Source organism: Labrus mixtus, chromosome 6, assembly GCF_963584025.1.
Source record: "Labrus mixtus chromosome 6, fLabMix1.1, whole genome shotgun sequence".
Classification (NCBI taxonomy): Eukaryota; Metazoa; Chordata; class Actinopteri; order Labriformes; family Labridae; genus Labrus; species Labrus mixtus.
In genome coordinates this window covers 4,878,072-4,890,378 of record NC_083617.1, presented here as the reverse complement: position 1 = coordinate 4,890,378, position 12,307 = coordinate 4,878,072, and the positions used below count along the sequence as shown (strand labels likewise).

The following is a 12,307-nucleotide window of genomic DNA, read 5'->3' as shown; positions in this document are numbered from 1 at the left end:
CAAAGCACAACATTGACATTCTTGAGAGCTCTAATCAGTATAGAAACCATCTTATAAGTCGTCGTTATCAAACAAAAACCATCGTCATTACCATCATCATCATCAATAATATGGAGACCATCATCATTAAGTTAGTAGGTATTCATGAAAGAGCTGGGTCTTTAGCTTTTTCTTAAAGGTGCAGAGGGACTCTGCAGATCCAATGGAGTTTGGAAGTTCATTCCACCACCGGGGGGCGACAGAGGAGAAGAGTCTAGTCAGAGACTTAGGACCCTGTTGTGAAGGTTGGATCAGACGCCTTTCATTGGCAGAGCGTAGTGGGGCGGGAGGGAGTGTAGACCTGGATGAGTTAAAGTAAGGAGGAGCCGTTTTTGTCGCTGTTTTGTAAGACATGAATTACATTTCTCTATTTTATAATGAGTGTATGAATTTAAACTGCAGCTCTTCGGCTCTTGCAGGCAGCCACTCCACTTGCATAAAAAGGAAATTAAAAGAAGGCCATAACAAGCTAGTTTTAGCCTTGTGGCATTGCCCTGCAGTTAGATTCCTTTTTAAATCCTCCCTCTCCTTGTAATGCTGTGCATGGAAAGCCACACGAGCGTCTTTCTGACTTATTAATCGCAGATGTTTTAGCGGTCCCCGCTCAGATTATCCCACACGGTCTTATGTAGGCCAAAGCTTTCACTGGAAAAGGACAACCCCAATCATTTAAAGGCTTTTAAATTCTAAAAGAACATGCCACGTCAGGATTAACAGCGTCTTGACCCCTCTTTAAACTGCGCAGCTCTCTCTCGCAGACTTCTGTATTTATTCTACCTGATTTATTTCTGCTTGTTTAATCTTTTTTTGCTTCCTCTCTGAGGCACTCTAAAGATAAAACATTGTTCTCTTGCGACAAGGCTATTGTCAGTAATAAATGTAGTGTCCTTTTTACGGTGCAGTATAACCGGACAGATTGTAATCTTTACGGCCAAACATGTACGATACATTTGTCGTGTCTGCAAGGGGACAAAATACACAAAGACTGAAGGATTTAGTGTTTTCTGCTTTTTAAGAGTGGCACCGTATAGAATGAATTCATCCAATTGGGAGACCTTGTATTATAAAATGAGATCAAGCAGCTTTGTTTTTTTTTAATAACTTTGTATACTGTTTTAGTACACAACAGTCAGCCTTCACGTTGAGACCACTTGCCTATAGGTGCCCCTCTCATCAGGTCTGGGCTGTTGTGGCCCTGACCTGACGAGACATGGACTCCCAGGTGTGCTGTGTATCTGGCACCAAGATGTTAGCCCGAGTCCAGTCAGTTGCCAAGTGGAGCCTCCACGGATCGGACTTGGTTATCCATCCCACATATTCTCAATTGGATTGAGATTTTGGGAATGGCCGCTTGGTTAAATTGCACTTTTCTCTTCATTGCAACTCTCCAAAACACAGTTTTGGAAAATATAATGGATGTAAGTGCATCTTGCATTTACAGTCATCATGTGAAGGATCGTTGTTGAACACAATGATATTTGTCTTTTCAAAAGTAAACCATGTAAAAGTACTTTGTACTTTTTACTCTGTGAAAAGTGAACTTGGATTCACTTTTCAGTAATTGATGCTCTTGGCCGCCAATGACCCTTTTGCCCTCTGGTAGTTATCGACCAGTGGCAGAGTGCAGTTTGAACCAACCCACAGAAGCTGCTGTTTTGGAGATGCTCTGACACAGACGTCAAGCCATCACATTTTGGCCCTTATCAAAGCTGGTCACATCCTTACCCATGGCAATTCTTCCTTCTTCCAACACATCAACTTTGAGGAAAACGTCTTCACTCAATGCCCTAATGTATCCCACCCAGTCACAGGAGCTATTGTAAAAGGATAATCAGTTTTATTCACTTCACCATATGTCATAATGTTACGGCTAATTGGTGTACATTTGTCTTACATTTAGAAAGTGGAAATGATGACAGTAGAAATTGCCTGATTCTCATCAAATAGACATTAACATAGAAAGTTAATTACTGCTTTACAGTTCAAACCATGTATCTTCCAGTACCTCTCTATTTTTTTTTGCAGAATCAAAGTATATGAATCATTTACGCATCAAGGTGTGGAAAGCAGATGCTGCAGCTTCAGGTACAAACATCTGGAGATTTTGGATATGGTCCAAACGGGCCACTGTGAGGCAAATCTTCAAATCAACCAAGACATACCTATTGGACGACTTTGGTTCTTTTTTAGTATAGGCACCTAAGAAAAAAATTGTATTCAAGCTCTCTCTGCATATATCTAGTTACAAAAGATGCTCAATTGGTTGTGTAAACAGTAAATAGAGCAGAAGCTGGTGATATATTTAGAACCCAGAAATCCACGTCTCCAGTGTTATCTTTCCGTTGCATTTGATGTTGGGTTCAGTGTTTTTATTCCAGAGGAGACGGCTCTCTAATGGTTTCCCTCTTTGACGTCTAGCTTCTGTGACACTTCCGTATCTGAGCTCCGCAGTTGTCAAACTTTTTCACGTCATGCTCCCTCAAATAGACACGTTTACTCCACAGACTTACACTTGATCTGATTTAGTCTAAGCGACCCATGCGAGGAGATTTCTTTTTGTTATTTTTAGGTCGGTTTTGAATGGAATCTGTCAACGGTGCAGATCGGGGAGGCGATAATGCCGAGAGCGTTGGATACACCGTTTGTGGCGGAATCATTGAAATTAAATGTAATCAATCCTGGTTTTCCTAGAGACCCCTGCTTGTCCTCTTTTCAGTGATCTCTGTGAAAAGATGTTGGCAGGCAGAGGAAGCAAGGATGTGGGCGATGTTTACGTTAATTGTAAGCTTCGCTCCCTCAAGGACTCATGATGGACTGATGAGCACACTCACCATGCATTAGATGGCAGGGCTGTTGTTTGTGTGAGTCGACTGCACAGGAAGTGAGTTGGGGTAAATCACATGTAGGTAGTTCATGAAGTACAAGTGCCACGTCGTCGTGATGCTGTGGTGACTCAGCGTCGCTACATTCAATGCACAGCTGTGTACTTGCATGATGTTGTTTTTTTTTTTATCTTTGCTTGTACACCGACTTGGGATGATTCATATAGTGGGAGAAAATAATTTACATTTGTTATAAGCTTATAAATCAAGAATCACTCTTTACGCAATAATCTGCAAATCCCATAGATTTTAAATAGGTTAGCGTTACTCAGACAAATGAGGAAAAAGATCAATATAAACTCAAATTGAAAGTAGCTGACAAGATAAGATAAACCTTATTGATCCCCATTGGGAGAAATTTAACATAATACTACAGCTCTTAAGACACCAAGAATTATATGATGGTCAACTGAATGCAGAGATTACAGGCCCACTGAACGTATTAGTAGTTACATGAGACCTTCACTTTGTATGTGTTAGGTAGTGTCTTAATGATGTCACCCATTGGTTTCTGCAGTGGGATTTTGAAGCCTGATGATTGTGTTGTCACCATATTAAAAATGTTATTTCAACCTAAGTTTCGGTCAACCGAGTCAAAGGTAAAGAGGAAAAGCTGAGGTAGGCCTTTAGCCTGATAGCTAACTGCTACAAGGAGCCCACCTTTGTCATCTCAGTCTGCCCCTAATTATGCAAATGTATGCATTACTCTTAGCCTTAATATAAACAAAACAGATGAGTAATACAAAATTCACCACCTGTACAGTGTGGGACAATAAAGACGTGCTATTCAGACCAAAGTCATTTTTGAACCTGACTGTAAACATGTCTATTTCTGCTGTAAAAATTGGCATTTCAACATAGGTGTTAAAGGGTATTCAAAGGCTTTTGCAGCCGGTCTGGAGTGGACACAAAAGGAACTGCAGGTTTTCGCACTTCTGCATTGGCTTCCTTTTTCAACACCTGAGATTGCAGCTTTGTTAAATTGCATTTTCATCTTCATTGTAACTCCTTAAAGCAGAGTTTTGGAAAATACAATGAATGTACATGCATCTTGGTGTTACACTCATCAGGTAAACATTTGACCAATTAGAAGGAGCCCTGCATACTTGAACATATTTTGGTCAACCAGTTGAAGAATCTACATTGCACACATTGACATTTGGCATTACAAAAGTAAACCATGTTCAGGTACATTGCAGATGTTACTTGAATCGATGTTGGTCCTAGTTTGAATCTGTGGAGCTGTTCGTGTCCTGAAACTCTTGTTTCAACTCAAACTGCAGCTTTTTCTTCCTTGGCGACCCCTTTTTGAAGCTTTTGTCCCACTCAGGATTAATACGATTTTTCTCGCTTCATAAAAATATGCTCTCATTTTTCTTTTATCTTCATTCAGTTACACGCAGTGTGGCCCACAGGCTGTTATAAATTGCCCGTCATGAAGAGATCCAAGATGGATGGAATAATTTCGCTGCATTGCCCCCGCCCTCCTCTGCCTGTCATTATGTGTCAGTCTTATAGGGCTTTATAAAACTGTCCTAAGTGCAGTGCCTTAGGCGCCCTCTAAGCCCCCAGCCCAGTGCCTAGATAATCTGATGTAGGCATGGGATGAGTTTAAGAGGTTTTTTGGATGGTTATCCCCCATTCCTGCAAAAAATACTACACAGTGAGGAGAGCACAGCTGACTGACATTTATAATAACACAGTCTAAAAAGCTGCAGCCCAATCTGTCTGTACAGCTGCACCAGCTTGTTTTGTTGGACAATTATGAGGTCACAGAGCCTCTATGTTAGACGCTAAGTGCCCTGCTTGGACATCTGGGTAAGTTATGGGTTCAGTAATAAGATCTGTATGTCTGGAGGAACTCAATCTGTCAAAGCTCAGCGAGGAGCACAAACCTAATTGGAGTTTTGAGCAACTGTATTTCTTTTTTCTGCAAGACACCAGGGTTTAAATACTAAATGTGTCCACAACGTTGTTGACTTAATGGCACTTTTCCTCCACCTATCTTGCTTCTTGACACGTAAATAAGTTGAAGTCAGAGCTGTCTAAAATTTCAATCCAGTAAGTTTGAACACTTAGTTATCAATACATCACAGCAAAGATGGAAAGTAGTCAACGAGGGGTATGTGATGGATGTGGCGTCATCAGTCTCTCTGTGGTTAACATCAACACTGACACTGTCTCTCGGGGACGTTTTATATTTTCTGAGGCCACCCAGCCCCGATAAGGTCGGACTACACATCAAACATGGCGTACATAAATCCCCAGTCACAGGATGTTCTCCTGTCTGCTCCCCTAAAAGAGAAGCAAACATCTAGCAAGTCAAAAGTTAGGGAACAGATCATGGTGACGATTGAGTTCTCCACCAGGGGAGAGCTGGATTTATCGGAAAAGTTTTCAAGGGGGTACAGGCATGCTATCATCTCACTGCATCTCAAGAAAGTGTGAATTATAGAGTGGCTGCGCTCCCGAATTTGACAAGTGAAACAGCACGATACCCAAAGGGTGATCTCAAATGGGTAGACTTTCCATCCTGCAGGAATTAGCTCTAAAAATGAAAGTCTTACAGGAATATCACAGGAAATGTTCAAAAATGTTGTTTTTTTCCATCATGTATGATCTTACCCAGAACAACTTCCCCAATAGCTACAGCTTTTGAGAGTTTACTCAACTTTTCATAAGGTGCTTTCTGCTTCTGGGGCATGAGACGAAGTTCAAACAAGACTTTTTAAACCCTTTAAAGTGCTCTTGGCTCCCAACAGAAGCATGTTTGTGTCAAGTCATTAAAGTGGTAAAACCAAATCCACATTAGTCTTCTAACTCTATCATTTAAGGTCTTGTGTACAGCATATTAAGAATCTGAAACTATTAAATAGGAATGTTCTTCACAACTAAATCCTAGCCAATTAAACTGGACTAGTAAATAAGTGTAAAGATAAAAACACAGAAAATAGTCAAAATTTACCACTTTTTTATGATGGAGGAAGCATATTGAGCAGACATGGTCATGATGAGATGTTCACTGGTAGACAATGAAAAGTTGATTAGCCAATCGTGGCTAATGTTAGCTGTGCTAGCACCACCAGCCGTTGGTCCTCCTTGTAGATTAATGTCCACATGCTTTGGTGCAAAATGTCGTAATGCATTGCTCTGGCACATAACCAGTTTTAACCCGACACAGCCTCAACTTCATCTCCATTTTCTTCATCAAACAGCTACTGCCCCAGCTAGTGGTGTTCTTCTGCGTTACAGCTTAGACGCAACATTTAACGTGCATTGTAGTCCTACATATAATATGATATATAATTAGGTTAACTAACTAGTAATTTTGGTTCTTACTAGCGAGGGTGATGGGTGAAAATTAGCTTGTTTTTTGTTTTTTTTCATGAAAGTTACCCAATATTCTACAAACCAATCATGGGAACTGGCATATTGAAGCTGTCTGGCTGTTTACACCTAGTTGTAGCTTTATTCCTTAGATCATTAGTAGTGGTCGAGATTGTTTTTTTGCTGGTTTGCAGATTTTGAATTATGAATTCAGCTGTCAGCTAGAGTTTCACGTGGGATATGATCTATTTTCTGTAATTAATGACCCTAAAATATGTCACTTGCTAATGCTACAGGGCCATCATTTAGCATTACATTCATAGCCTATGAACAAGTAGAGGCATTTCAGCTAACATTGCATGTGCATGCTAACTGCTAACTGTTATATAGGATTAGCAAAGCATATTTTTAGTTGAAATCACAACCTTTGTGATTGCATTTTTTTTTCTGTTGTTCTGAGTCAGACAACTCTAACATGCTGTTCAGAGCTTTACAATGCTGATTATCCTGTGTGTGTCATTGTTGTGGGCGGAGCCATGTGATAGGCCCCGCCCACACAGTCAGAAAAAATTGTCCAATGAACCAAATGAGGTTCATGGTTTTTGTTCTGGATTTCCAAAAAGTCATGACCTCTTTTTTCACTCAGATTTTTGTGGTTGCTTAATGAGAGTCCCAACTTGTATATCATACATTCATTTTCACTATTTCAAGACAGTTTTCTGAAGGCTTTCACTTTTTTTCCCCCAGTTTTCAAAGCATGGCGTCTATTTGGGTACTGAACTGAGGTTTTAATTGAACCCGGAAGTGCCTCTATTCTAGCCACCCTGCTTATTTACAGGCATGCTTCTGCCTCAATATCTTGCAGTCCTGTCGCAACTAGACTTAATAATAATTACCTTTTCAATAAATAGTGTCTGAGAACATTTCGAGTGACACTACGCCACCCAAGTGGTTATTAGCAGCTTTAAGAGTCTTGCACTTATTCAGTGTGGTTCAAAAGCCTTACATTCATAAACACTTGTCCCAGATCCCCACCGCAGACTTTTATTAAGATGAAACGCCAGTGTTTGAACTGTGCTTTATGAAACCATCAAAGAAATCCTTGAACATATTGAATCACCAGAATGGTTCATCTACTTTGAACCTTTCAGAAGTGATTCAGGGCTCCAGCTGGGAGGTACCGCGTTAACTGGGCTTCACCGTTTTTGACGAGGCCATTTTTGCACATTGTTTGTTTTTCATAACATACAGATGACTTCTGACTACCTGTTTGATAGTGATCGTATTTAAAATATTTTAAGTTCTGCAGAGTTGTGCTTTGTTAAAGAATAGAAGTTAGTGGATGTGTTATGGGAAGGATTTTATTGTGGCATTCATGTGTACCAAAGCCTGGACTATACAGGACTGGTCTACTGGTTGGAAATATGCAATGTCCTCCCCCCCCCCCCCCCCCCCCCAGTCCTTTCCAGGAATAATAAATATTGCTGCTACTGCTATTGATCAAATGACAAAGCAGGATTGCTTCACACAGCAGACACCACCTGGCACACAAATCAACAGCTATAGTATGCTTTCAAGATGGGGGGGGGGGGGGGGGCATGCATCTTGTTTTGTAAGAAATGAGTTGTTGGCTGTTTGGTTTGAAAAAACAAAACTGCAAGGTGTCTTCCAGGACAACAGGTGTTTGCTTGAGCGTTTGTGACAGGAATGTTAATATCAGGTTATGTGATGCGGCAAAAAAAAAAAAAAAAAAGAAGCTTGATCAGAAAACAATCTTTCTGTTTTGTTTGTGTCACTCCAGTTTGCACTGGGGGGGGGGGATGTTTAATCAATGATGGTTTCTGGTGATTGAAAACGAGTGGGGGCGAGTGATAAATGGAAGAGAAGCGCTCCTTTCATTTCACCTGCTCCGTGGTGTGAAGTGGCGGGGACTGGCTGCAACCATTCGCGCTGCTTCCGCGGGGTGGAATTAGTTCTGCAGTGGGGTTGATTCCGGCAAAGCGCCTCACTCCGAGGAGCGGCAACTTTCGTGTAAAATGATTTTCAAGAATCACCCCGAAACACCATTTATTCAGGTCATATCATTAGACTCGCAGGCGAACAAACATATCCTGCGACAGCGTGCGTTTATTTTTGCGCTGTATCAACCTCCCCCCCCCCCCTCTCTCACGCCAGCACAGAGGAACAGAGTATCAATCTGATGCTGTCCACCGTTTCCAGGGTGAAAATCCCCCTAAGGAAGCATTCAAAAGCTGCTAATTAAAACAGCTGAGAGAGAGGGGGGGCGGGGGGGGGAATCAAGCGAAAAGGGAAAAAGACAGCAGAGGAAAAATGTTCGTTTGGAAAACATCTTAAAAGGACTAGAAAAATCTCGCAGGTAAATATAAACGCTTTTTTTTTTAATCTGTGAGTGTTATGAAGGAACAATGGTGTTTTTGAAAGGAGTTGTTGCTTTTTTATCTGCGTATAGCGAATCAATCAGCACCGGTCTGCTTGGACAGCTCCGTGCGTCCTCCCCCTCCTCCGCGTCTCTCTGCCTCTCTATCTGCTCCAGCTCTGAAATGCTTGCTTGTAGCCACACGAGAGCCGCGTCGATGTGTCTCTTCGCCTTTTCTTTTCTTTTTTTTTTTTTAATGCAACAACAGTTTACGGCTCTCTTCTCTCTCTCTCTCTCGATTCCAAATAAATAATTAAATGGGAAGCCGAAGCGATGTCGATAAGCCCTGTGAAGAAGTCGTGCCTCCGCTGGAATTAAAGAAAACCTTCTAATTGCCTCTGCCTCCTTCTTCTTCTTCTTGCAGGAACGATTCTTGGGGAGCCTGGTCCGCAAAAGGATGTAAAACGGTGCTAACAGATGCATCCCATACAAAATGCTTATGTGATCGCGTATCTACCTTCGCCATTTTGGCTCAGCAACCAAGAGAAATAGTAAGTAGGGGTATTGATTTGTTATTCAGTGTGGGTTTTATAGGCCAATGTAAAGGCTCTGTGTGTGTTCGTGTTTGTGTGTGTGTGTGTGTGTGTGTGTGTGTGTGTGTGTGTGTGTGTGCTGGTGCGAATGTAAATTGAATCTCTACTGTGCTAATCCTGTTAAATACTAATTCAGCGGTAAAGGGAGATTCCTAGTTTGCTCATAGATTTAGATAACTCTGTGTGTGCGCGTGCACGCTCGGAGGGTGTGTGCATGCTGATGCTTGTGTGTCTCTGCTCCTCATCAGTCAAATGCACGTTTAGTCAGGGGGGGAGGAAGATCAAAAAAAAAAAAGAGGAGTCAGATTTATCATTAGACTGCAGAAAAAAGAGTGAACAATTCTTCAATGCATGCAGATTCTTTCTTTTTTAAAGTGTCTTGAGCTCATGTGCTGATATTAGACTTGTGTAAAGAAACCTGAAGCATGTCTTGTGTTATTTATTTTTCAACATAATGTAATTAACAGTGAGAACATAGAGTGCTTACACCATGGCCTCTGCAACAGTACACAGTAGGAATTGAAATGGCATGAAGACATCTATTACTTCGCTCTGTATCAGGCCTGAAACCTTCAGCAGCAGAATGACAATCATCCATTCGGTCTTAAAAGTGCATTTTTTTATTTTTTTTATGTGTCTAGTGCATCCCCAGTTATTTAAAGTATATCTAAAGGTAGCTACACATTGCAGGCCTGTGATTGGCCAGCTGGGAAAAAACAAGAATCAAACAAAAACAGTCTTTAGAAAGCACTTGTGTCGAGCCTTCGTTCTTTTTGCAAACACAATTCCCAGCACCGATAGGTGGAAAGTTTTGGTCATGTACAGAATATAAACAACCTTCAAAGCCCACGCATGCACTCCAAACCTCACAGTACATTAAGGAAACCCATGGGTGGACTGTTGAGAATAAGCACGGTGGTTGTTTTGATTGGTTGCAATCTCTGGGCAACCATAAAGATTTACTGTCCTGCATGAGCCACATCCAGCCTCCCACTGACTGCTCCGTCTTGCTCCGTCTCCTCCACAGACCATGGAGTACTCAGGGGTCCCATCTGTGACATTGATAGTTGGCTGTGGTCTGTCGTGCCTCGCCTTGATCACGTTGGCAGTGATCTATGCCGTGCTATGGAGGTAAGTGCAACACACTGAGAGCGAAAGCTTGCAACCACATGATGAAGAATCCCTTCACAGAAATACTCTAACGTTGTACTCTTCTTTTCTTCCTTTAGATATATTCGCTCAGAAAGATCCATCATCCTGCTCAACTTCTGCTTATCTATAATCTGCTCCAACATATTGATCCTCGTCGGACAAACGCAGACCCACAATGTGGTAAGTGTCGTTTACGGATTTATTCAGCAGCTTCCAAAAAAAAATAAAAATGGAGGTCCAGTGTATGTTTTATCCATCAGGGAGTTTAACCTGAGATAATAGTGCAATGCCAAGTGGCACTTCACTGAGGCCTTGCCGAGGCTGAACCGAGGCTCAGCGCTTTTTCTTTTTGTGTTTCTGAGAGCTCCTTAAAGATCTTCAGGTTTTTTTTTTTTTATTGAATTGTGTGAGAATGGGCTTTGACACTTCTGTGCAGCAGTGTATCAAGAGGTTCTTTTATCAGGAAATAGACGATAAAGGTTAAAGAATTTACATCACGTTCCTGTGAAACTCCGAGCAAAGTACTCATTGATCCAGCAGCATGGAGTCTTTCTTTTTCAAAATAGGAAGCTGAGCAGGGACTAGCTGTGGAAATGAACTGATGTTTAGAGTAGCCAATGGTGTAGTTATAGCTTGTTCATAGATCCTGTGCGTCACAGAGGAGGTTCATAAAACTTCAGGGAAGTGTTTCATTGGATAAATAATTCGTACGAGCCCCCAGGATCCATGAATGATGAATCACAGAGACTTTCAACGCTCAAAGATAAATGACTCAAACTCTAAAAAAGATACTTTTTAAAAAAATGCCACAATTGGGACGGAGAGTGGCAAAAAGTTGACAATCAACACGAGAGATATGTGATTAAACACACAATTATTTGATTTCATATGCCCTCTAAAAAACAGTATTAAGGTTGTCACTATCGCAGAACTTTGATTGTAAAAATCAAACGATATTTATACTTGTTTGGATACCATGGTAACAAAAATAGAAGTCCTAGGCAACCCAATTAAAGCAATTTCATGTTTTGAATTGCAAGTGAACTCCTGCACTCTGTCTGAAATTGCACAGATAAATTGGCAACATTTCAGTATTTGCACAATTCTGAGACATTAATGCAGCTTTTGCTTTTTTTAAATATACTTAAATGACTTTAGGAACATCTGTTCTTTGCCCTGTGATTTATGCCTCAGATTGGTTAAAAAGCTTTGGTGCTTCTTAATACTATTGCTCATTAAAATTACAAATACTGTATCCTTTCAATTCACTGGAAAAGTGTTGAAGTACTGAACCATCTGACAGTTTTTGCAGGTATACTTCCCAACTCACAGGGAGCAGTGCCGTTTGTGTAACAGATGTTTGCTGTGTCATTGAGAGAACAAAAACGAACATAACCGTTTAGATTATGGCCACTTTCTAGCAAAGCTCTCATTTTTTTATTTTGGGATATTGTGGAGAAAAAGCTTTTCATATTTGGTCCAAATGGAAAATGAAGTGTTTTAATGCCTCTACAAGATGTTGATCTATTTTGTGCAGGCTCAGGATCGTTGCTCTTTGCTCAGGTGTTGCATTGTCCTCTGGTAAAACCTGAGATAACCCCAATGTGTTGGCATGATGATATTGAAATGTAGTTAAAATTTCAAGGACAGAAGGAAACTTTTATAAGACATAAGCCAAAAAAGGGGACACTGGGATCACTTGGAGCTGGAGTACTGATGCTAGTTGTAATGTTATAGTTCAGATGTGAAGCCCTGCTAGTCCTGCAGTTTGGGATATTCTGCAGCGTGCTAGCAGAAAGGCAGACAAGATGCACACAGGCAGACATGATGCAGCGCTCAATCAAAGCCTAATGAAGTTATTGCGACGCTGCTGCCCCTGAAAGGATGGTGTAATGGTGAATGTATAGCTTATGAGGCTGGATTGGAGGATAGTTGGA

At 41.1% G+C, this 12,307-nt stretch overlaps 1 protein-coding gene across 9 annotated transcripts in view; it reads left to right on the top strand.

The window, feature by feature from the left end:
• adgrb3 (adhesion G protein-coupled receptor B3) overlaps positions 1-12,307 on the top strand; it is a 146,955-nt gene that overhangs the window by 107,961 nt on the left and 26,687 nt on the right. For all 9 annotated transcript variants that reach the window (XM_061039593.1, XM_061039590.1, XM_061039592.1 and 6 more), the window contains 3 exons: positions 9,050-9,176; positions 10,246-10,349; positions 10,448-10,550. In XM_061039593.1, the coding sequence (XP_060895576.1) occupies positions 9,050-9,176; positions 10,246-10,349; positions 10,448-10,550 (334 nt within the window). The remainder of the gene's footprint in view (positions 1-9,049; positions 9,177-10,245; positions 10,350-10,447; positions 10,551-12,307) is intronic.